A 26,648-nucleotide genomic window follows, 5' to 3' on the forward strand; every position below is an offset into this window, starting at 1 on the left:
CTGGCAGGAATATCACAGAGGCGAGGCTGGGCACCCTGTCAGGCGGGGGGATTTCAATTTATCCCACACTGCTGGTGCCCACTTGGATCACCCGATTAAAGTCTGCCAGGCGCCTCCAGGGTGAAATTACTCTTTTCCCTGCTTTTGTAATTAATAAACATTTTGTAGGGAGGTTATCTCAAAACTATTTACATTTCCTGCTGCTCACCAAACTCTCCATATATTCATTTTTTAATTTATATCAGTAGGGACCTGGCCTTTCCTATTCTATTTAATAGGAATTAATTTTGGTACTCAAACTTTCCCTAATTTGGCCAGTGGGAGCCCATTCTGTGCCCTTTTGACATGCCCACCATTCTTTGAATACTTTCTGTAACAAGAAGATGTTTCAGGCTCATCTTGTACTTTCCAATCCCTAGTCTTGGACTCATTTATTTCTCTAAAGAACCTTGGTTCCTTTTAGTGGAAAATGATATTTAGAAGCCACGATCCAAGTGAGAAGTATGTTCATTGCTACTGGGGCGTCACTGCTCCCAGGCTGTCTCATAAACAGAGCCAGGGAATATATACATGTACACATGTGTGTGGATGTGTAAATATGTATGTATTTTATACATACACACCTAACTGCATATATTTCCACATTGGTACATCTAGTTCCAATCCAGTACTGCAGAGTTGATTCTAGTTTTCTCCCTTTTGGTATGTACAACTCCCTTCTCCATTGTGCACAATCTGACTTCCATTATCCTTGATACATTTGCTCATTTGATTAATCCCCCACAGGTAACGGAGCTCGCATCCACACTGCCGCACCTGCTCACCCTGCCCTGCTCAGGCGGCACTGACTCCCACAACAAGCTGCCTCTGAGTCTGTAGGTGCCTGCCTCACCCACATCGGTCTACCGTGACTCCCCCCCCCCGCTCCCAACCACATGCTGTGGACTCCTTAATGGCTTTAGGCCTGAAGGTAGATTAGGAGGAAGAGGACATCGGTTTGCTGTTTTTAAGCTCCCCGGGTGATTCTAAAGTGCAGTGAGGGTTGCGAGTCACTGAGAGGCGTCTAACTGCGTGAACTCTAACCAGTCACTCCACCAAGAGCGTTCGTGAGTCAATGGACTCCGAGCTGCAGGAAGCCAGGGGCGGTGGGCAAAGGTCCATGTGATGAGAAACACCAGCAGCTGCCATTTCTTTATCTCTTTTTAGAGCGGTGGTTCTCCACCCTGGTTGTCCACCCTGAGAACTTTCAAAAATGCCAGTGTGGACCCACCTCTGGAGGTCCTACTTCAGTTGGTCTAGGCTGGGGTCTGGGTGAATGTCTCTTAAAAATGTTCCCTAGGGCCTGTGAGGCCAGGGAAAACCACTGCCCTAGAGGGCACAAATGCTGTTCAGTTAGCCTGTCCCTGCAACCCAAAGGGTTAGAGATGTGTTAATTTGTAATTGTCAAAAGCATGGATCACTGAGGAAATGGTAAGAAAGGGGGAAAATTCAACTTCCCCATGTGGAGAATTCCTGATATTCTCACAAGCAGTGAGGGCAACCAAATCAATAGGCCAAGCCCTCAGTTTTGGAGTTTGTTCATGTGAAACTTATCCCCACAAAGGATAGGCTAAGCCTACTTAAAATTAGCCTAAGAGTCACCCCCAGAGAACCTCTTCTGTTACTCAGGTGTGGCCTCTCTCTCTCAGCCAACACAACAAGCCAAACTCACCACCCTCCCCCTCTCTACGTGGGACATGACTCCCAGGGGTGTGGACCTTCCTGGCAATGTGGGACAGAAATCTTAGAATGAGCTGAGACTCAGCATCAAGGGATTGAGAAAACCTTCTAGACCAATAGGGGGAAGAGTGAAATGAGACAAAATAAAGTGTCAATGGCTGAGAGATTCCAAACAGAGTCGAGAGGTTATCCTGGAGGTCATTCTTACACATTATGTAGATATCACCTTTTTAGTTAAGGTATAGTGGAGAGGCCAGAGGAAAGTGCCTGAGAATGTAGAGCTGTGTTCCAGTAGCCATGTTTCTTGAAGATGAATGTATAATGATACAGCTTTCGCAATGTGACTATGTGGTTATGAAAACCTTGTGTCTGATGCTCCTTTTATCTATGATATGGACTAATGAGTAAAACATATGGATTAAAAATAAATAGATAATAGGGGGAACAAATGTTGAAATAAATTTAGTAAATTGAAATGCTAGTGATCAATGAAAGGGAGTGGTAAGGGGTCTAGAAAAAAATAGGGGAAACAAAGGCTAAAGATACTGGGTAGATGGAAATATAAGCAGTCAATGAGCGGGGGGTGGGGCAAGGGGTATGGTATGTATGAGTTTTTTTCTTTGTTCTTTTTATTTCTTTTTCTGAATTGATGCAAATGTTCTAAGAAATCATCATGGTGATGAATATAAAACTTTGTGATGATATTGTGAGTTGTTGATTATATACCAAGAATGGAATGATCATATGGTAAGAATGTTTGTGTTTGTTTGTTGTTATGTTTTAAAAAAATTAAAAGATTGAAAAAAAAAAAAAACGTGGGTCACAGCAATACGAATACTCAGTATATACCCAGAGGAGCTGAAAACAGTGACACGAACAGACGCTTGCACACCGATGTTCATAGCGGCACTATTCACAATTGCCAAAAGATGGAAACAATCCAAATGCCCATCAACAGATGAGTGGTTAAGCAAAATGTGATATTCGCATATGATGGAATATCATGCAGCAGTAGGATGAAATGTGGTCCTGAAGCATATGAAAATGTGAATGAATCCTGAGGACATAATGCTGAATGAAATAAGTCAGACACAAAAGAATAAATACTGCATGATTCCACTATTATGATTTGGAAAAGACCAATGAAAATTGCCAAAATTGAGAGTGCTCCTGATTGTACAACCAAGTGAGGATATGGTAAGACATGGTTTGTTTATTTAATTTGACATTATCCTTGATGCTCCATAGATGGAGGGAACTGAGGGGTACATTGACTGAGAAGCAGAAAGGCAAACTTGTGAATGTTTATATGATGTCCTACAAAAAGGAAGGATGTTGAGAGGCAGGCAATGAACTGAATAAATGCTGGAGACAATGTGTTGTGCAAAATAACCCAGAAACAAAAGAACAAATATGCTAATATCTCTTTTAGAAAATATTTGTAAGAAAACTGGAGCCTAGATTGTAAGCTGTTATAGCTGCCACACTTAGTCTGAAGTTGTAAATATATTTCTGGATGCTGAGACTATGAACTCCATGTGTGTCAGCTGGTATTTTCCTGGGACTTTGAGTAACTCTGTGACACCTGGGCCCAGAGATGGAGTGCTGCAGCCCTGAAGGTTAGCATCGCTAATGCAATAACCGTTCAAGAAGTGGAAGGGAAAATCAGGTCTCAATTAGAGTTAAAAACCGAGCCAATTGGGCTGGGACTAAGGTCAATCAGAAAACAGGGTAAAAGATGAGAGTGTGTGTACTCTAGCTCTTCACCTACTGTATGTCAAAGACAGAAAGGTTTATTATGTCTCTAGTACCTAGATTTTCTGTAACACATCATCTAAATCCACCTGTCTGGCTAGCTCATTTGAAGGACCCAGACTCCCGGTGTCCAGAATGGGAACGAGGCCTTGTAGTTCTGTGTAGCTTTGGTGCAATGCCAGGATTCGACTCAGACTCTGGTGGGAGGTGTTGGTGGAGTCCCTTGAAGTCTGAAGGAAAAAAATTTATAAGAGTATGGAACGATTGAACTTCCCCATCTGAGAATCCCGGCTACCCTCTCAACCATAGGGAACTCCCAGGAAAATGGATCAGGCCCTTGAATTGGGGGCATGCTCTTATGAACCTTGTTTCTGCGGAGGAGAAGCTAAGACTGCCCAAGACAAGGCCTGAGAGTTCTTTCCAGGTAGCCTCTTTGTTGCCCATCTCTCTCTGGGCCAAACCCTGCAAGGGAATTCTTTACACACACACACACACACACACACACACACACACACACACACACACACACCATCGCGTGGGACATGACATTCTGGGGTCAAGGTCTCCCTGGGGTGTGGGCATGGCTCCCAGGGATGAGTCTGGTCCTGGCACCATGGGACTGACAGTGCCTTCCAGGCCAAGGGGAGGAAAACAGGCAGTAAAAGATGCCTAATAAAATAAGGCTTCAGTGGTCAACAGTGATCAAGTGGAGTCAAGAGGCTACTCTGGAGGCCGCTCTTATGCAAGTTTCAGTTAGAGAGTGCTGATCGTCACGGTTTGCTAAACCCCAACCACACCTGGTGACTCCTGTGACCACCTGGGGATGGAACTGAGACTCTGTAAAGGTTTTATGCGCTAAGTTTGCTTTCCTGGAACCCATAATTCCTGGAGGGTTCTTAAGTCAGATAAATCCTGAAACCTAGAGGTAACAGCCTCTCCAAGATTATTAATTAATAACATCCCTTACCCTTTAGTGTCACTACCCCTTCTCAACATGAAAAGATCAGAATGGGGGCTGCCTGGTGTTCTAGTTTGCTAGCTGCCGGAATGTGATGCATCAGCAACAGAATGGCTTTTAAAAAGGGGAATTTATTAAGTTGCAAGTTTACAGTTCTAAGCCCATGAAAATGTCCCAATTAAAGCAAGGCTATAAAAATGTCCAATCTAAGGCATCAAGGAAAGATATCTTGGCTCAAGAAGGCTGATGAAATTCAGGGTTTCTCTCTCAACTGGAAAGGTACATAGTGAACATGGGACGTCTGCTAGCTTTCTCTCCAGGCTTTTTGTTTCAAGAAGCTCGCCTGGGTACATATTCCTTCTTCATCTCCAAAGGTCTCTGGCTGTGTGAGCTCTATAGGTCTTACCAAAATCGTTCCCTCTTCAAGGGTTCCAGTAAGCAACCCCACCTTGAATGGGTTGAGACACACCTCCATGGAAATAATCTAATCAAAAGTTACCACCCACAAATGGGTGGGTCACATCTCCATGGATAATTTAAAAACTCCCACCCAGCAATACTAAACTAGGATTAAAGGACATGGCTTTTCTGGGGTCCACAAATTCAAACCAACATACCCAGGGATCCCTATAGATTGGGAGAGGGATCAAGGGAGGAGCAGGTATAACAGAGAGAATAGGATTTGGCAAACAAGTATGGCTGCTGAATCACCATATTAATATTCCTTCTAGCTTCCACTGTTTAGGAGCAGCTAGAAGGAAAAATCTGAGATGGTGGGATAGTAGCCCATGACAAACTCCGGGATGTGTTCTGTGACTACTTGTTTGAAGTGTGCTTTGAAAATTATTGCTTTTTTCTTTCTTTGCTTTGTACAAATGTTATATTTTACAATAAAAAGTGTAAAAAAAAAAAAAGCCTGATAGTAAATATTTTAGGCTCTCAGGCTACATTGTGTCTCTGTCACAATTATTCAACTCTGTCATTGGAGCGTGCAAGCTGCAGTGGACAATACAAATGCGTCAAACAATACTTAGAAAGACAGGCAGCCTGCTGGATTTGGCCTGAGGCGCTAGTTTGCAGCTCCTTGACCAAAAGGTAAAGGTCAAGATCTTGAAATTCACATTGTAAGCTCTTCAATTTCAAGTTATGCTTGTGATGGAGGCATTTTAATTAAGCAGAAAATGATTACCTATATTGGCTTACATATTTCCTGATGTATCTTTTTAAAAATGGCTCTAGCTCCTATAAAGATTCCATAAGACACAATCTTGCCCTGGGTCAGGCTAGTCACTCTGGTCAGGCTTGCAGAGGTAGATCCCACCTTTTAAATTCATTTATTTGTTTATTTTCTTCCACTTCTGTTCAATTCTTGTCTGAGGCCCAGGTTAAACAACCAGCAGCAGTGTATAATCCACATCCAATCCAAATGTTAATTGCAGACCTGGGGCTAGCCAGTCTCCTAAAACTCAAATTAGCCCTGTAGCACAACCTCTCTGTTCATTTAGCAGCGGGGCACCAGCTTCGCGTGGGGTCTAGGGCTAGGAATTGGCTCTGAGCAAGGGATTGGATGCAGGCAACGTGATGACGCATTTCGCTGGCTGACCAGAGCTTATTTGGAAAGCATATCCAATGCTCATGCCTTAAAGATATGTCGTTTGCAAATGTCTCAGTTAAGTAATTCAAATTCCAAGACATCTGCCATTTGTTTTTGGTAGAATGGTCCTTCATCTAAACTGACCTGGCTATAGAGCAATAGCCTGTGGCCATAGTCATGTGGCCTCTGCCTGCGGCAGCTTCGAAAAAAGGCAGGTAGATGGCGCACAGATCGTTTTCTGCTGGTGAATCCAGGAACAGCTGTGCATGTGGTGTTAGCAGCGATTATGTAAAACAGTGTTTAAACAGTGGGTTGAGATTTTTAAACACACACCAACTCAAAAGCTGGACAACACTTCTCAGCTCTCGATGGAATTATGCTCAGTTATCATTATATGATTGTCTCGTCTTTTTGTAAGACCGGTGGTGTCATTTGTTTTCCCAAACTGCTAAAAAGCTTGAGCTCTATCTGGGGTTATTGAACTTTCAGGATCTCTTCATGCACTTGAGAGGTCTCCTCCTGATGGAAAACTTGAAAATGGTTTTATGTAGGCATTGGTGTTTTGAAGGATTCCTTGGACCTCAGTCTTAGTTCTGAGCAGCAAAGTTAATTAACAGGAAGTGACATCTGAATCCTTCCTGAGGAATCCTTGTGTGAGGAGACCTTTCTCCAAAGCACCCAAGAACCGCACATCTTACAAAGAACATGGCTTGGAACGGCATCCAAGCCGGTTGGTTAACAGCCAACCACTGTCCATCCGAACATGCAAGGGCTGGATGGATGATGCGGTTAATGCTTCTGCTCTACCTGGACTTGACTTAAGGTGCCTTGTACCAAAAAATAAAAGTGGCTATTTTGAATTTGCTAATGCAGCCATTTCCCTTATTTGCACTAAGGCTGCATAATGTGGGCTTTGTAAAGTCTGCAGACCTGAAAGCAGGATTCATTTCTAATGGAAACACTCGTGCATGACTGTACAATTTTGTATTCCCTGCAGCTATTAGTTTCAGGAATGTTGCATTCACTTATATTCTCCAAATATTGGTTTCTCAGAAAGACACAATTAAATGAGAACTGTGCTCAGAAACACGAAGATGTATAGGTTTGAGAAATAAATTGTACCAGAATAACTTGCAATATCAAGCTTTCTTAGTAAATTCCTGGAAGTTGCAAACTTGATTATAATGCTAGGCTTTGAATATTTGATTAAATGGAAAATAACCTTATAATGCAAGGTGTCCAGAGGCTAGAGACACTTGTACCAGTGTGAGAGTTTATGGCATAGTTTGTCTAGAGATTCCAATTGACTTTTTTAAGACACTGGGTAGGATTGCTCCATCCTTTTGCATTTTCACAGGAAGTAACTAGTGAGTGCTACACATGTGATTTATTATTACGATTGTGGGCCAATTAGCTTCTGGAAAGCTCAGGTTTTCTCACTGTGACATCAGGTAAGAGTGCTGCCTGAAGATGAAGAGGGATGGTAGGAGATGCTCAGCATTTTCCACTCGCACAGGACCGATTACAGAGGAGTCATTTTATTGGGAGTCTAGTGGGACTGTGCTAGGTCAGGGAACATATAGAGGATGAGACAAAGCAGAGGTCTTATAGGATTCACAGTCTGCTCTGCCTAACTGGCCATAGGAACCCTGATGAGAGGACAATGGGCTGGCTGGGGACAAGAGCCCAAGAGAACAGCACAGAGGAGGTAAGTGTGCAGTGCTCAGTGAGCCCTCAGGAAGAGAGGAACAAGAGGGTAAAAGCAGAGAGGTGCCCTGAACACAGCCTGTTTACATATCAGCAACTATCCCAGCTGGCTAAGTGTTCTCTGAAACTGAACACAAAATGAGATCCCCCTCCATTTTGAGTGTCAATTTACCATACACCCAAACTCTTAACTTCTAATTCTTGCCAACTTTGTACCTCTGAGACCCTGCATTAAATATCTGCTTATTCATTTGTTCTCCACATGCAAAATGTAAGTTATTTATAACAAGTAAAATTTGGCCATAACATGTCACAACACAATTTTTAATTAAAAAATATTAAAGTGAAGTTCTTGAAATGACTTAAAGTAGTCATGCAAAAAAAAAAAAGATAAAAATGAAGAAGCCCATGGGTATTTGAGGTATACTTTATTCAACTCATTTCACATTAAAATCATTAGGTTCAAATGCATGGATGCATCGTTACATATAAAATACTATTTCTCCCACATTTTATTTTTTGTTGTGGTTATCCTATAACTCTATTACAATTTAGCGCTTAGGTATTTAGAAAGCATTCATAAAATCACCTAGAACACACAATTACTAGACTTTAAATATTTACACTCAAAAGAAGCCAATACAGTGCTAAAGATATTTATCTCTATATTTCTTTAATATATATATTTAATGGCCCCGGCCGCTGTTTAGAATGCTAGATGGGGGATTTTCACTAATTTCCTCTGTACTGTGCCCATATTTTACCAATCACCATACAACGCTAATTTGGAGTCACTTCATGCAAATGAGGTTGTACTTTCAGTTTCCCCAGAGATGATCAGGACATCCTGATTATGGTAAGGGCATGTCTCACCTTAGAGAACTATTTTAATGAACATCAAGAAAAACTATTACATATAGAGGTCCCAAACCTGGGGAGAGCCCAGAGGAAAGCTTTATTAAAGTCTTCCAGGCCAGGACTCAGCATTGGCCAAGGCTTGTGATTCCTCAGGTCTAATTCTACAAAAATACAGTGGAAGTAAAAGCATGTCTAATGCCAAGATGACATTTACTTCTCATCTTCCCTGCATCAACCCTCCCTCTCATGCCATCTGCAGGCACTAGATGCAGAAGGGGTGGCCCCATAAGTCAAAAGGTTAACAGCATAAACAGCAAGAGGCCTATTTATTCCCCAAAGGCAAGGAGTCCCCTCCATGTAAATGGTGGTAAGAGTCCTCACTGAAGCCAAAATGGCAGTTCATCACCGGAATTCAAATAGACAAGGACTACACCAAAATGGGGATAATTCTGCAAAGAAAACATTTTCAATGTTTTTGGTGATTACTTACTTAATCTCCAAATAGTCCACAGTAATATATTAAGACACCAATGTAATGGTAAATTGTCTTGACAACCAATCTTAGAAATTGACAGTTAAATATACTTTTAAGTACCTACTTATAATGTAGACATTAACAAGTATGAGAGCCAATATAGAGAAGACTTTTATTCAATTACAGTTGAATACAAACCAAGATTCCCCACTTCATATATGAAATTACATATTCAGTGTATGAATAAGTAGCAAGCCTGACCTAGAGTGTAAACTTGTGCCGACAAAGACTTGAAACCAAAACGAGAGGAAATGCATTTTCTATTTCATGACGTCCTTTAGGTCATTGAGCATCATTTTGTCCAGCTCCAAACTTTTATCAGATAAACAATATTAACAAGCAAGTCTATGAATAAAGAAACATTTTTGTTAAGATAATAAATGAACAGAGCAGGGGATCTGAAGAGTTACCAGAGAGAAGAATCTTGAAAAAGTACAGCTTCACATATCAAGAACCTCAAAGAAAATGCTACTGATGTTCCCTTGACAAGAACAAAACATCTAGTAACTAAGTATACACAGCTATTGTCAAAAAAATATGACAATCATATCTGATCACATGGTATATTACAAATAAAAGTGCATAAACAAATTAATTTTTCATTTATTTATTTTTCCCTCTCAAATACATTTTAAAAAATAAAACTTTAGATACAGAATCACACATACAAAATAAAGTAATGCTGTTCACTTCACAAAGGGCTTTCCTTTAATTCCTTTAGCTGCTTTGCATAAAATGCAAAGCTTTCCTGTGAAAGAGAAAAAAGGGAGGGAAGTTATATATAAACCAATTTATACCTTCCAATGAAACAAATAATTAACAATGACATCATATATTTGACTATTGAAATACAGGCTATTCTATTTAAAGTTGAAGCATGAGCCAATGGCCCCAGGAACATTAGACAAATCCACACCAATACAAGGTTTGATATGGATTGCCTATTTTAAATCAAAGTCCACGAGGGGTACAATCTTGCAGAGCCAAACCCAAGGCATGACTGTATGTCCCTGAAGCCCGCCACCAAGAGTTTTTCACAGAGCTCTAATCCTCATGTAATTAAGTACTCAACTTATTATTTTTTTTACATATTATTATGAAGCATACATAAATCTGTTCAGGTATTTTCTTCGTTTAATTAAAAAATACTCACAGGGGGCTCAGTGAAAGGGACAGACTCTCCAGCTTTCTTCAGCAAAACTGCATATTGCTTTAGAAATAGATCATTCAATTTTATATTCTTTGCAGTCAAATGTTCATATAGTGCTTTAGCAGATGCAACATCACTGTCCAAGGCTGATGAAAAAGATATTAATCATAGATAAAGACAACCTATCTTCCACTTCTCACCACAACCCTTAGCCACTAGGGGCCTCCGGGATCCCCTTTTCCCAAAGCAAATGAAAACTTAACGACCTTGGGTAAGGGGCCGCATTCAGACTGTTCTCGCTCTCTCACCCCTTCCCCACACTCCTCAGTCAGCACCATTCACTGTGAACCTTCTTATTGTTTGATTTCAAACAATACTTTGAAATCAAGCTAATCCAGGGACTGTTGTGGTGTGGTACATGCAAATTATGTGGAAATCGACATATTCAATATCAAGAACATCAGCTAGAAAATCTTATGTCTGATGCTTTTATCCAGGGTATGGACAAATGAATAAAAAAATATGGATAAAAATTAAACACATAATAATAGGGGGGATAAAGGGTAAAATAAATTGGGTAAATGGAAATACTAGTGGTCAATGAGAGGGAAGGGTAAGGGGTATGGTATGTATACAATTTTTTTTTAAATTCCTTTTTCTGGAGTGATACAAATAGTCTAAAAAATGACATGGTGATGAATACACAACTATGTGATGATACTGTGAGCCACTGATTGTACACCATGTATGGAACGTATGTTTGTGAAGATTTGCCAATTAAAAAAAAAGATCTTCAGCTAAACACCAAAAAGATGATACTTTCAATACATTCTTCTATTATAAAATAGACAAATGTGGGGAATAAGGTTAGCTGCAATGACAAAAAATCTTTAAGGAGATATTAAGAAGTTATACTAATATAACTATGAAGTAGCCTAAGAGCTAAGCTTAGCTGACTCTCCATTAATCAAGAATAAATCTTCTTAGGGTAGCTAGTTTGCAGAGATTTTGTTTTTAAGTTTATTGTTAAGATTATAAGGGCTCTGCTAAAAATCACTGTGGGTAATTCAAGTCCTAAATTTTGCATTAGACTGTTGACAACTAAGCACCTTAACAAGCCCCTACCCTCCATCAATGCTGTATACCAAACCTCAACGCCAGCAGCTCCAGCTCAGCTCCAGCCCCAGGACGGATTTGAAAAATTTAGAGGTTAATTCAAGGAGCTCCCAAAAGAGGGCGAGGGTGACTGATGCATGAGTTCTTAAATGGAGGGGAACCACTCTGCAATTTGGAGGAAGTTAACCCCTCTGCTTAAGTCCTTTATTCTTTTCTGGAAAGGTCCAAATCCAGTCCCCACTACCTGTTAGGGATCTAGCTCAAGGCCCTACCATATTCTAGGAAGCTGCTTAAAAAACTTGACTCTTCCCTTTCAATACTTCTGGATCTCACTGCCCCACCAATTCCCAAGTGGGATTACCCAATTTGGTAGTGGCATATAGTTTTACATTGTCGGATACTGTTTCATGCTATGTAGTTACTATTTAAATATCTGCCAGCTCCCAAAATATAACTTTGAGAAGGTTTAGATTATAACTCTATTTTGAAATACATAATGTTCCTGTCACAAGAGTAAAAAAAAAAATGTACTCGTTCTGATTATTGTGTCTATTGTCTTACCAACAATAAAATCAACAGAGCAATTCTTTATTTACCCCAGCGCATCATGTCAACAATCAGTGGGTGGCAGATGGATAAAGATCACACCCCAGAATGCTAACATTAATCTTGATGTTAGATTGGCTTCTTTACATATGTGACTGCTGCCAATCAGGGAACAGACTGAAATTATACTTTTCACCTGAGACTTAAGGTAAAAGCTTCCAGGTCCACTTATTAATTTAGGGATCTGTTATTTCAAAAGGCAGGCAATGGGTACTGAAAGAACAACAAGGCAAGTCAAGTGATGGTCTCAAATATGTACCTTCTTCATGTTCCATTTCAGACTGCAGGGCCTGGAGAAGACGGGATTGATTCCCAAGATAGAAGCCCAAGAGGACATGTAGACCTTGCTAGGAGCCTGGAATCCTATTACAGACACACTTGGGCCACTCTGCAGATGCTCAGTGATACTTCTTAATTTTAAAATTATATGAACAATTTCATATTTTTCTTTCATTCAAAAGCTCAGTAATTAATTACTAATTATCTGATAGTGTTATTGAGCTAAAGATTAAGACTTAGTTGACTAAACTACAAAATTTTTAATCATTTAAATAATATAGTCAGATTAAACTTATTACCATAATTTTTCATGATGGAACCATATGCTTCTTCCTTTTCAATTAATTCAGGAATCAATTCTAACAATGATTTCATAGTTGGTGCCTAGGAAATTAAATACAGGTAACATTACCATAAACTCAAAAGAACAGGGAACTAGAACATTAATATAGCAATATTATATAAGAACATTTTCTTGAAATAATTACAACTGATACCTATGCAATATAATGGACTATTTTCCCTTTTGTATATCTTAGCATTTGATGTTGATTCAATCATTTCAGCCAAAATAAAACCAGAATTTTTCAAAAGTTAATGCAATTCCATTTACATTTCTATGAAGAGTTTCCTAAAATACAGATCGCTTCTTTTAAATCAATTGGTAACCATATCAATAAGTTATGTGATCCCAAAGGTAGAAAAGATAACACTTGTGTTTTTAGGTGACAAAATGATGAAATGTGAAAAATTTAGTCAAACATTCTGATGTTTTCCCCATTCAGGTTATAAAGCATTTCTGGGATCGCAATGGGATTTTTACCTGATTGCTGTAGTGCTATGGTTTTATTTCCTACAGTGATTTCAGTATGCTCTAATTCCAGTATTGCTGGATAAATCAGTGATGGATTTTATATACATTTATGCCCTCTTCTATATCAATGAGAAGCTAAAGCTGGCTTAACTATTCTACTGTCAAATAGTTGGACCCTGTACCAAATTTGCTTTTCAGCATGTTTATTCTATCAAACCATACCTGGACCTACATCTCTCTAGGATTTCCTGCAGATCTCCTGGGAGGAATGTTCTAAGCAGACATATTAAATTGCTGTACATTAACTGTCCCATTTATAAGTTAAGGCAGTAGGACCTTGGCACGACCCCAGATATTTCCTGACAAGTACTTTTCACATCTCTTATACTTTTTAATCATAAATTTAAAATAGTCTCTTTGAAAGGAAAAATGGTAGTGGAGGTGGTGGTGGGGGCAACTAAATATTTCTAACTGCTGGTGGTTGCAAGCACACAAGTGAGAGGGATAAAAAGTACCATTAGATACACTTAAAAAGATGTGTGTGTGAGGGGGTGAGTGTGTGGAAATGAAGGAAAACTCAGACTGTAGGAAACAAACTAAATATTTAACATAAAATAGGCATTACAATAAATAGGTCCTCAGTTTGAATCCTTATAATGTACCCAAATAAACTAAGAATGGGGTTTCTGGTGCTAAAATCAGATCTAAAAAAAAAAATCTTTTTTGAAAAATACTGTATTCTTTTCTTAAATCTCAAAATTAGAACTTGACACGTGTCAGACTTGTCCTGACACACTCACACACACAAACTCTTTAGTGTAAATAAGGTAACTGCAAACTGAGAGCACTAATTGGTGGCATCATGCCAATTTTAAAGCCAAATCACTCATCTTCCTGACAAATGGTCACAAGTGGACACCTAATGGGACATACAAGTAGTTTCAAGTTCCCTTCAGGAGTGCTTCTGCACTGTTAAATGTACAAAGCAATCTCAGCAACAGGATGTTTTTGTTTGTTTGTTTGTTTGTTTTTTAATGGGCAGGTACCGGGAATCGAACTGGGCTCTCCAGCATGGCAGGTGAGAACTCAGTCTGCTGAGCCACCGTGGTCCGTCCAGCAATAGGATTTTTATCTTCCATTTCCAAGGGCCCTTTTTCAGAGCAATCGGTATGCAACCACGTGAATGGAAAATTCACTGCGTGAACCTACTTTCTGTTTCCCGTATAACTAGGAAGCTAGAGCTGACTCTGAACCAACATCCTAAAAAGGTAAACAGGTACAGAAAGGCAAAGTCTTCAATCCTTTTAATGATAAGCTTTGGGATGTGGTCCTGAAGCAGCAAGCTCTCATGTTGAACTCAATGCCTTAAAACAATATTGCCTCACAGCACCACTGATTTCTTAGCTAGTAAAACACAGTACCTTTCCTGGTTTACGAGAACTCCTAATGCAGAACACCAACAAAATTGGGATTTGTTCAGCAATTGCACTGCATCTCTAAAAATTAAAACATATTCAAGAAGTGAAGGTTTTTGATAAACAAGCAGACCGAGGTGAATATTTCCAATTAAGAAAGTTCACAATAACGCAGTAGCATATCATTATCAACAGGAAGGCCTAATAGTCGACCATTTTTTTAAGGCAAGAAAAAAGAAAACAAGTGCAAGCTATGCCAAGCTTTTGTGAATGCTGTCCTTGGCATGCCAAGTATAAAGTTTGTTTAAAAAGAAAAGGAAAAATTAAACTAATGCTTCAACAACCACAGAATAAGGTTTAGGACTGCAAAGAAGGAGGAAAAAAAGAAACACTATTCCTCTCCAATTATACTGCCAAGAATTCACAAGTGAGCTAGGGATCATAAGGTTAATTATACATTTAATAAGGTGTCAGGGAGATAACTGCTCGTTTCTTTATAAAAATTAAAATGTACAAAGCAAGTTCTCTTTAAAGTATAATTACCTACACTTATGCATACAAAAGGACTGATTTCAATCTCTCTATTTTATAAAAGGCTTTCATTGCAACAGACAGCTAGTGCTTGAGAAAGAGACAAAAGTTAAACTCAAAAAAAAAAGTTTGTATGACAGACCAGATAAATCAAGTGTCTATCCAATCTTAGATGCTATAGTAAAATCAAAAATGGCAAGACAATATTTTAGTTTACACTCATCATACATGTCATTCGCATAAGTTCCTAAAAGCACATAGCTCTTTCAAAGCATTAAAACACTGTCAATACTAAAACGAATAGGATAAAAAGAACTTTTGGGGACACACAGAACATTTACATTATAAACTGATGCTTTCAACATCTGTGAATAAAGTATTCTTCCCTTCAGCAAGAATAATCTTTCATTGTTTGACAAGCAGGTAAAGGATGGGGTAAAGAGTTTATCATTTAAAACCTCGTCTATTTAAGGGATGAAAATGCCGACTGCTACTATTGCGTCAGCAATGAGCCATCCTCAAGAGCGCTTAGACAGGGCGGCTCTGGGGGCGGGGGTCACCACCCCTGCTGTCTGCAGCCCTAGACTGCCATCAACGGGGCTCTCTAAGCAGAGGGTGACGGTTCAGACAAGCTGGCCAATAAGTACCAAGTGGCACTTTCTAAAGAACTCAGAATAAGATCTTAAAATGGAATAAAATACTATGGCATGTATAATTATATACCTGTATGCTTATATATCTCAACTGGTACTTAGATATATATACATGAAGATAAAGCATAAGAGTACATTCCTTTCAAGATGCAAAAATAAGGCAGCAAGATAAAACAATGAAAAGATTTTTGAATTTAGAATTTATAATTTCTATTATAAATTGTCTTTTCCTAAAAAAAGGGAAAACAACTAAAACAAAACAAGAAAATTCCCAACTAACGGTATTTTCTCTCTATCCAGGAACAGAAGCAGTCCCAATTTACAGTTTTCACAAAATTGTTAACACAGAGAAATCTCTCATAATTTCTTTTAAAAATGGTTTTGGACCATACTGTCAAACTAGATGAAGTTTAAGGATCAAAATTAGTGCTCAAGCAAATGGGTGCAGTTTTGCCTTCTCTATCTACTACTTAAAATATTTTGCAGCTGGTAAAAATGTAAGTGAATATAACACTATTTACTATCAGAAATTGGTCCCAGGCCTCAATTTGACACAGGGAGTCTACACAAACACAGTCATAGGCGGGATCACGGTGACTGTTTGACTGCCACCTGCTGGGAAGGGGCTCCCCAGCGGTGCCTGTTTGTGTACACTGCCAGTGGCAGCTCTGATCACCCACAGTTCTGTCGGCACTTGGCGTAGTTTTAAATTTAGTGCTGTTAAAATGGCATGAATGCAGTTGTCTTCTTGCCTGAAGATAGCTAATTTAAGTGAGAGTGCAGGACACAGAGACCTGCATTTGTCATTTAATGTATCTATGACACACAAGTGAATAGAAAGCAAATTCAACTCTTAATAAACCTTGAATAAGGCAGTGAGAATGTCTGAGTATTCAAGTGAGAAGCTGTACTTGAAAAACAAATATTTCGTACTTTTTGCTTGCAAACTGTGTTGCCATAGTGATGCACAGTATTTCGAGCATTAGAGAAATTAAAGTAGGAATCAAAGGTATTGTTTTGTATTACCTATCTTCAAAGAAACATTTATCTTATATCATTTCAGCAAAACACATCATTCCTGCCCTCCCCCCTAACTCTCCACTCCCCCACCACTTATATCTAAGGACATTTCTAGTCTACTATGGCATCTTTAAAACCAACAACCTACAACTTATAAATTCAAGTCCTGGTCATGAGACCTAGATTTGCACTGAATTTAAATGTCCTCATAGAACCACATTTCATTTCTTGGACTGACACAGCTATGTCTAATAACTTCTCACAAGCTGCAAGCCCCACCACTCCATGCCTGGTGAGTCGTTACCTGCAGGAGGGCTCTGGCCTCATCCACCTTGCCCAAATCCACAAGCTGAAGGAAAAGGTCAGTGACAGGTTTGTAAATGGCAAAATGATTGGCCAATCTCTCTGCCATGATGCTTACTGTAGAAATGATAACGGGAAAACATTCTTTCATTAATACAGTGGCATAACTCATCCAGCAAAGAAATTTCGTACCAGTCTAACTAGACAGAGAAAGTGTGTTTCTATGTTCTCTTTAGCAAGGACAATTAACTTACTCTTTTCAGATGCTGGTTCCAACTGCTCTTCTATTACTTTTCTGAATAAGTATGCCAAGCCGAAGTACTTGGGATCCATGGTTTGATTCCCTGAAGTAAGCATACTTTCAATGTTCTCTATTGCAACATCTATGTTATTGCTGTCAAAGTTAAAAAATTATAAAGAAATATTTGTTTTGTATTAATATTCTTGACAGTTTTACTTGACAACTTACTTTTAGATCCACTTAAGCAAATACTTTAGGGAAAAAAGGAAATAATCAGGTTAAAAAAACAAAAAACACTATACAACTTCAATCCAACCACATTTAGGTAACAAAAGCAATCAATTAGGAAGGTTTATGCTATAGTAACTGGAAATAGCTGTTTATTTTATAACACTGTTCTAGAAAGAGAAGATCTTCTCTATATAGAAGAATTATGAAGATAATGTAAAAAAAATCTTAAATATTCAATTCTATTTTGTAGCTCCTTTGATGTAAAATGAAAACTTGTTTAAATTTCATAACTTTGGCTTTAATTAATAATCTACAACTGGTCACATATATCATCTGGGGATTCTTAAAGATGCTGATGATATTTTCACAAGGTATTATTATTTTCATGCCTCTAAACCATAGTCACATTAATTTGTTTTTGTCAGGCATTATACAAACTCTTTAATATTCAATTCACACTAAAATTCTCAGGAAAAAAACAAACACTGAAAAAAATCATTGCATGGTCATTTAACAAGATAAAATGTTTTTACGACTATGTTTTTGGTAATCTTTGATACTTTACAAGTTGATATGGTACTCCAAATCTAATTAATTTTATACTGAAATTATTACATGGAGTATAAGACTTCCTTAACTATTTATTGAAGGATAAATAAATTTATTATCTATTTATAAACTCAGTTACAATAAATATTTCTCCTGGATTTTAATTAGAGAATTATTTAATAATGCATAAAAATAGTCCATAGCATATAGAAACTGCATTTATATGGTTACATTAAAAAATTCACACAGAATTTACTGTGATAATTTCCTCAATAGTCCAACTTAAACATTCTCTTTACTAAAGTTCTATTTGGGAAATAATTTTAAAAAGTCAACAGAATACAAAACAAAAAACAACCATCTTCCTGTCCAAAGAAACAAGAATAAAAAAAATACTGCAAAGCAAGCATTTATATTTTCGTATAAAATCCCATTAAATGTAAGATTAACTACTAAAGAACATGATTTTCTAAAAGTCAATTCCATAATTACCCCCTGAATTTTCAACTTCAGCAAAGTACTTTGTTAGTGAGCATTAATAAAAATCAAGTCCTTACAAAACTTGGTGGTGGGTGTCAGAGAGAAATCTAGAGGTGGTGGTAAGAGAATCACCCCCAAGACCAATCCTCTTTGTGGCACGTGGCTGAAGATGTGGAGGGGTAGAAGGACGGGGAATACGGATGTGCATAATTTTAACAAGTTTGCTGGGTGCTCGGTTCCCCACTATTCTAATTGAAGGACAATCTCAAGTATTGCAGACAACGAATGAGCTCACTTTTCACTATTGTAACAATGTGTTTCAACAACTCGGCAAATATAATTGAGGCATTCATGAATGAGAAAAGTTAGCAATTGTGAAAACCAAGTTTTATGAATCTGGCATTCATGAATGAGAAAAGTTAGCAATCATGAAAACCAAGTTTTATGAATCTGGTAAATGACATTTATTCTAAGGTTAAATGTAAAGCAAAAACAAATTTTGCAACTTAATTATTTTCTATTATAGAATAAGCAGCAACAGGCACCAATATTTCCTTATAGACTAAAAAAGTTTTAAAAAGTGGTATGTGAGCTAATGCTCCTTCCAATATCCAGTGGAGGAAAAGAGAACTTGAAAATGCTCACTTTTTTATTTGTGCCAAAGCAGTGTTATTGATGAAAACCATTTTTGAGAGTCCAATGGAATCTTCAAGTCCGTTTACCATCTTCTGAATCATCTGTATGCTTTCTACATCACCCTTCAAGGCTAACGCCTGAATCAGGCGGGTTACTCCTGTCTTAGAAGGTATCTGCTCCATATCCAAGGTTGTTTTTAGCGTTGTTAGAGCTTCTAAAATAGAAGAGCAGGGGACAGAGTTTTTCTTATAGGACCTGTACTAACTTTAATGCATTTTGAAAACCTAGCTTTTAAATCTGAATACCCAAATGCCTACACATAAAAGGCTATAAATATTTTATTTTGGATTACCAAAAACATTTAATACTTAATGAGAAATCTTAAACAAACAAACAGGGATTTATTTGACTATTTATAAGATACCAGAGACACAAGAAATTTCTTTTTAAGTCACAGGGAAAATATAAATGTGTGGTAGATAGAATGTGGGTTCCATTCAGGGTTAACATCTAGTGACCAATTTCAAGAAAGCTGGAAAACTAAGTGAACTATAAATAAGGAAGAATAAAAGGAATAAGAATTCTACCCACGTCCAAATTTATCCAGATTTCATTACACTCAAGATAACATGATTTTCCAAAACTTTTAAAATCCCAAAGACTATTCTTGAAAACAATTCTCTAGCCCAAACAGGATCAACCATACAGGAGTAGCCAAACTGGAACATGCAGCTTTCACACTAGTGAATTTATTTTACACAACAAAATACCTTGTGTACATTTTCTTGCATTCATTTTACAAAAAAACAAACAAAAAAACATACATATATAAAAATATATATATAAATATAATATATATATTTAGAGAGAGAGAGAGAGAGAGAGAGCAAGCACATCTGATTCCCAAAGAAATAGCCACCATAGGAGTTTTGTTTGTCTCTTTGTTTTTTTTTCTTTGAAGTACCGTGGTTAGAATTAGTACTTGATTATGGGTAACTATGAAACACTTTCTGATTACTGACTCGTGTGCAAGTGTGGCAAATCAGAAATTGGGGGTGGAGAATGTAATACTTATCACAAACACCACCACTACCATTATCAAAGAAAACTTTATGGCTTTCCAGCAATTAAAGCAAAGTAATTTAGACAAAACTAAGACTGTAACATATTTTTCATGGAAGTATGGGAAAAGGGTAACAATTAAACAGTCTGTTAAAAACAATGCAGTAAAAGACATAATGAACTCAGTGCTCATTACTGAATAAACACTTGAATCATAATTATTCCAAATCTATAAACAATCTAAACTAGTGATTCTCAAATGGAGAGAAGGGACAATAGGTAGTTTAAGAAGTACGTTCAGTAAAATTTTATAAATACACATAAATATACAGGAAACAATGAAACATTACTATTTTAATGATAGAGTTTACAGAAGATAAGCTCACTTTAACTGGTGCATACACAGATAATCAACTTTTGAATATTCTTACTAACCAAGCTAGGTTAGTAAGGGAGGATCTTCTCTCCACTGATCAAAAAAAATAAAATGAAGATAATGATGGTGATATGTCAGATATAACTGACATTTACTGAATATTTACAACATGTCGAGCTTAGTACTAAACACCTATACTCACAACTATCTTTCTGAGTTAAGTTCCAATTTTATGATGAGAGAAAGGAATCACAGAAAATTTAAATAATTTACCCAAGATCATATTGCTGAGTCTAACTACTTTTGTCTGAGCTCGCATGTATGCATATAGGTATATGTGAGAGGGTAGTGGCAAAAGGAACACTTCATCTTAAGTCTATCTAAAGGGAGGATGGGACATAGTGATTTAAACCATATTTTCATCTCATGGAGGATCTGTCTTCTGTACAATTTATGACTTAAGGAACACCAAAATTGGTACCCATCCATGTTCTGCTTCCCTCCAGTCCTTTTCCCATTGTCACTCTAATTCCGGTATTTACTCAATTACTCACTAGTGATCTTATTAATATTGCAAAAGTACCATGTAACAGCTTTTAATATTCTAGAACAGTATTAGTGTATAAAATTATATTAATATTTCTTTAGTTTTATTTTTAATTCCTGCTTTAGATGAGACTGAGAAAAAGAAACCTGAAAGTGAGAACAGCAGAAGAACAGAAGGCGATTTTAAAAATCAGGAGCTCTGTTCAGCCATGGAGTAAAATAAGGTTCTGGGAAACTGGGCAAACACCATTCCCATCCTTCTCAATGATCACTTTAAGGATATGATTAATTCTGTGGCAAGACAAAGGACGGGAGAGCAGGTTAGAGATGTAGTGAGGGAGCAGTGGGTTCATGGCTCCTACTCTCAGAGAACCTCCAGTTGAGCGAAATAGCTCCTGAGGATAACATGTTCTTTTTTTGTCATTTTCACAGGGCAGCTAACATACAAATAAAGAGTAGAAGTCAAGCTAAAAAAACTTAGTTCAGATTCAGTTCAAAAACCAACCCCTTGTAACTAAAAATAAATAAAGTTTTGTTCTTGTCTTATTTATATGAGGGGGAACACATTTAATTTTTCAGTGTTTTTAAACTATTTATCAATTTTTGACAAAAGTCTTCCTTACTCCTGGAAAATGAATGCTTCTAAAGTCTTAATAACAAATCCTACACCGTGCAATTATAACTAAAGGCTTTCCATAAAGACTGTCTAGATGGGCTGGCCCATTCCTCTGGAATGTTGAGGTAGAAATTCTGCAGGGACAAATCACTACCTACACATTCAACCCTAATCAAATTAGATGGCCAAAGACCAGTGTACCTAGATAGTACAGGCAATACTAAAATTGCACAGTTAGACAGCAACTTTTCTTAGGGATGTGAAATTATCTTGCAGGCATGCCAGTGAGGAACGACACCATTATTTCAGACTGAAGAAAAAAACAAGATAACGTATTTAACACTTACAGAGCTTTTTCAGCCTCCCTTAGAAATATCCTAAGTAGGTTTCGCTGTATTGGCATACTGTGGCGCTACTGTATTGACTAAAATTCAAATGTAAAACTTCACGTGACAAGATGCTTCCTTAAATTGAAGAGATTTATCATTTCCCCCCTTGGGAACTCATTCATAAGTCCTCCAGATTCAAATCTCTCCTGCTGCAAACCCATAACAGCCTCTCCCAAACAAAAGGCCCCGCCTCAATCCTCCCCAAAAGTCATTCCCACATCTTCCTGGTGTTATCCTTTTAACATTAATTTAAAAACTTTAGACTTTAAACAAACACTGTATTTTATCGCTGTTGGTATTATGAACTATTAAAAAAGTATTAGATTAAGTTTTAAAAATCAATATTATAATCATTTCGTGCACAATCCCATAAATTTAACACTCAATTTAACTCATTTGCTATCGTATACACAACCAACACAATATGCAAGAAACAACTGCTGGGAATTGTTTCAGATGCTCTAAAGTATGTTAATTTCCAAAGCAAAATGACTTGTGCTGTGAATTTTAACGCACTTGAAAGCCTGTACTTTCTCTCGTTCTGGAACACAAATTTTGCATGTCTGAAGAGCTGTGATTCATCTTAAGAAAACCCATCTTGTGTTAAATGGAATGGAAACTGGACTAAGTGGTCAAATGACAAGTACATTCATATTCAAGCTGTATTATAAATGCATGTACAGTAATTTACGTCTCTCAGCTACCACAAAAGGCTCTTGATAAGCAGGTAATTTGCTAAATGGACTCCTTTATCCAAGTATTCGAAGGGCGTTACAAGAAAAATCTGCAGAGGCATTAATGTGACGTAAAGGTCAAGCATTGTGACATACCTTTCAAATAATCCCGCCTAACTTGCGCTGCGAAGAGGAGGCTGTTGGCAGCATCGTTCAGTGTGAAGCCCTTGATGTGGATCTCAGCGCTAAAAGAAGCAGACATTTAGAAAGGAATTACTGACATGCTTCTGATACGATAATAAATGGTTGAGCACCAAGGTGAAATTATAAAAACTACTTTTCGTATGTTAAAAATATTGCTGTAAAATATCGACCTGGAGACAGCTTTTGTGTTATCCTGTCAATGGTTATAGAAGGATAATTTTTTTTTGCATTCTGACAGATGACAAAGTTGGAAATGAGCAACAAAAGAAACAAAGTACAAGATTTTTTTAAACAATCGGTTCAGACTCTTGAATGCTGACATATTAGATGACTAAAATAACTGCATGCCCTGCATTGTTCTGCTGTATCCTAAGCTGGATACTTTTCCCTCTTTTTTCTATGTTCACCATAATTATAAAATGTAAAACCTTTCAGCACCGAAAATGAACATTTATTTTCAACACTGTATATTTTAAATATAAACTAAAGCATATTATGAACTAACACCATATCATTTGGTTGATTAATTTTCAAATTTCTGCCACCTAGATGCATACAGTTTTAAAAGCTAAATGCACTGCAGATCTAAAACCACTGCTACATTAAAATAAAAAATTTCACAAAATTTGTCCTAGCCTTATATTTGAAACAAAACTCCCAACTTTTCAAAACCCAAGAGAAAAGAATCATTTTATACTTATCATTAAAACCTACTAAGATTTAAAACAAAAAACCTAGACAGAGAAGATTTCTGTTCAAGACACTGTTCACACAACTCTTATGATGAAATTTTAGCACCCTCAATGCCCCCGGGGTTCATTTCCCGATTAGGAAATCTTCACAGGTCAAAAGGAGCAGAAGCAATTGCCATTTGTCTTACCAAGCTCAGCAATGATCTTGCTGCAAACAAGCACAGGGCCTGCCAATATGAACATATGAGCTGAGCAGAATGGGAGAAAAGCAGGGTCACTGCTAAATTACTTTTATCAATCCCAAGAAAATCCTCTAAAGACACCACGATGTGCCCATCCTCTCAAGTCACTTTCAGCCTCTAAGGTACCCCTGCAGGCCCTGGGTGCAGGATTTTTCTTATCCCTCACCCAATCCTCTTAATCCTGACAAAGCACCCATTGCTCAGTTTGACTTTTTTCCTTTGTCCCATCTGTCAAAGCTCTTAAGTCAACAACTCATGCATTGGACTATAAATTGCAGAAAATAAAGGATTTACTTTCTCAATCTTTAGCCTGATTAAACAAACATAAGACAGTATTAAATGCTCACTTTTCATCCAATATCATTACACGTATTATACTATATTTACTTTAAAATATTACCTACAATTCATTAAAACCATTAGGTAACAAAACTTTAACTGATATCAAGTGTGAACTACATACCTTTGAGACATAAGAAACAATAACTTCTTTTTAAATAGCTCTTCATATCTCAAGAAGCTGCCTAGTCATTAAATTACACAAGTGGAGATAAACCGATGGGAAAAAAATTCTCCCAAGATCTTAGATATACTTAACATATATATCTTACATATGTATAAACAGACCAACCACAATTCAAAATGTGTAATTTTGAACGTACAATTTTGAACGTACAATTCACAATTACATATGTATACACAGACCAATCATAATTCAAAAAACCCACTAAAAGTTACTGCTAGAAACCTCTGTATTAGAATCATCCAGGTGTACATATCTTACAATCAAAAGAAATTTATTTCTGACCCATAGTTTTCATTTTTCCATTTGAAAAACTCTAGCCCAGTGGTAACAAGCTGAACTTCCTTCAACGATGGGAATAGTCTCTATCAATGCTGTCCTATAGGGTAGCCACTAGTCAGTCACATATAGTATTTAGTTACTATGACAAAGGAAAGGAAGTCTTAATTATATTTAATTCCAATTAATTTAAATTCATACAATCACGTGACTAGTACAGAATTCTGGACATTTTTTCATTTCTAGAACTGCCAAAAAAAAGCACGTACAAGGGTTAAAGAGTAATCTTTTAACTTATAGTCAATTGCAAAAATTAATCCATCTTAACCAAAGAAGATGGTATTACAGGAGAACTTTCACATTAGTGATTTCTGAGCAGTGACTGGTCTACAGATTGTGTTTATATAAAAAAATCCACAAGGCATTAGTCTGTGATTATCTTGTATGTTACTTTGGATAACGAAAACTGGCCAATCCAGTAAAACCATCAATGATTTAGTATTATTTCCTAGACAGAGAAAATGAAATAGGAACTTGTACAAGAGAAAATGAAGTGCTACTCTCAAAAGCTAAAGTAGAGTCGCTGTTACATGATTCTCAAATTCCCTAAAAACAGTCTAGTGTTATACTAAATTTGAAAGAGTAATTTATATCCTTTACTGCTCTTTGAATAAGCAGTTCCCCTCCTTTGAAAGAACTCACTATAGGTAAACTTTTACTGTGAAACCTGAGGAGATGTAATTCTAACTTAAAACGTAAGAAAGTTGGTTTTCTTTAAATTTTTAAAAAAATTTTTTAATTTTGAGATGCCATTACTTGTTGGTAAGGCTAAATGACCTTAAAAAATTAAAGAAAGCGATACTGGAAGACAAGTGAATCTGCAACATATAAGGGACAGCAAAGGACAATAAAGAGAAAGACTGCATTTTTTAGTTCATAAGAAAAGCCACTGCTCTTAAGACTGAACAAGTAACAGTATGTAATTATAACAACAGATGGCTAGTTATTGACTGAGAGTAACAGTGCCCAAACAATAGTAGGGCATAGTATTAGTGGGTACTGTCACTTGCTACAGCGGCTCATCTGGTCACATCACATTATAAAAGCAAGTTATTTTTTACTCTGATCACCTGATAGAGAACTAGAACAGAAAGAGATGACCAAGTCTATTGTTGGCAATGGACTAGAAATGAATCCAGAGAAGTTATATGATTTTCCTCTAGTAACAGAGTTAATTAGTTGGAAAAGCTGAGAGTTATTTTTACAAGTAACCCAATGTAGATTTAATTCAAGACATCATTCTACCTAGAGATAACACTTTATCGATTGAAGGGAAAAGTCATGCATGCAATCCCCAGATCGATGCCATCGGCTATTCTAAGGCCTCAGATGTGGGATTTCTCTTAGGCCCATCCAGCTACATGGGAAAGCAGCTGCAGAATAATCCTGGTGGGATAATGTGGCTAAGATCAAAGTGTTCTTAAGAGTACAGAAAGGCTTCGTGAAGATCTAGAAGGAGAGAAATTAGGAATGGTGGAAAACTTAGACGTTACAATTGCAGACCTAAGGGTAAAGGGCAGGTCTGTGCTTATACTTTTTTGATCAAGATCTACTATGAGATTATAGTATGAAATGATGTTTTATAGTACATCCTGGGACAAAGATTTCTACAAAAGAAATCAAGTTTCACAAAATAATATCTTTACTACATGAGATGCTCTGAAATGTTCTATACTATTCACCTTAAAAAAAAAAAAAAAAAAAGCTGGCCCTGAACCACTAAATAGATTCCATCACTCAGTAACTGATTGCAACTGCAGTTTGAAATAATTGACTGTTAACTGCAGTTTGAAAAACACTACTAGATAAGTGGTCTTCAAGAGATGTATGCACAC

General features: G+C 37.3%; 1 protein-coding gene across 1 annotated transcript in view; it reads right to left on the minus strand.

Moving 5' to 3' along the window:
- Positions 1-8,144: 8,144 nt before the first annotated feature.
- LRPPRC (leucine rich pentatricopeptide repeat containing) overlaps positions 8,145-26,648 on the minus strand; it is a 127,444-nt gene continuing 108,940 nt past the window's right edge. Inside the window, exons 31-38 of the mRNA XM_077134115.1 lie at positions 22,970-23,058; positions 19,160-19,364; positions 17,268-17,407; positions 17,015-17,130; positions 14,513-14,587; positions 12,577-12,661; positions 10,280-10,422; positions 8,145-9,874 (exon numbers count right to left, since the gene is read on the minus strand). Coding sequence (XP_076990230.1) covers positions 9,818-9,874; positions 10,280-10,422; positions 12,577-12,661; positions 14,513-14,587; positions 17,015-17,130; positions 17,268-17,407; positions 19,160-19,364; positions 22,970-23,058 — 910 coding nt within the window. The 3' untranslated portion in view covers positions 8,145-9,817. The remainder of the gene's footprint in view (positions 9,875-10,279; positions 10,423-12,576; positions 12,662-14,512; positions 14,588-17,014; positions 17,131-17,267; positions 17,408-19,159; positions 19,365-22,969; positions 23,059-26,648) is intronic.

The sequence above is a fragment of the Tamandua tetradactyla genome, chromosome 17 (genome assembly GCF_023851605.1).
Source record: "Tamandua tetradactyla isolate mTamTet1 chromosome 17, mTamTet1.pri, whole genome shotgun sequence".
In the NCBI taxonomy this organism is placed as follows: Eukaryota; Metazoa; Chordata; class Mammalia; order Pilosa; family Myrmecophagidae; genus Tamandua; species Tamandua tetradactyla.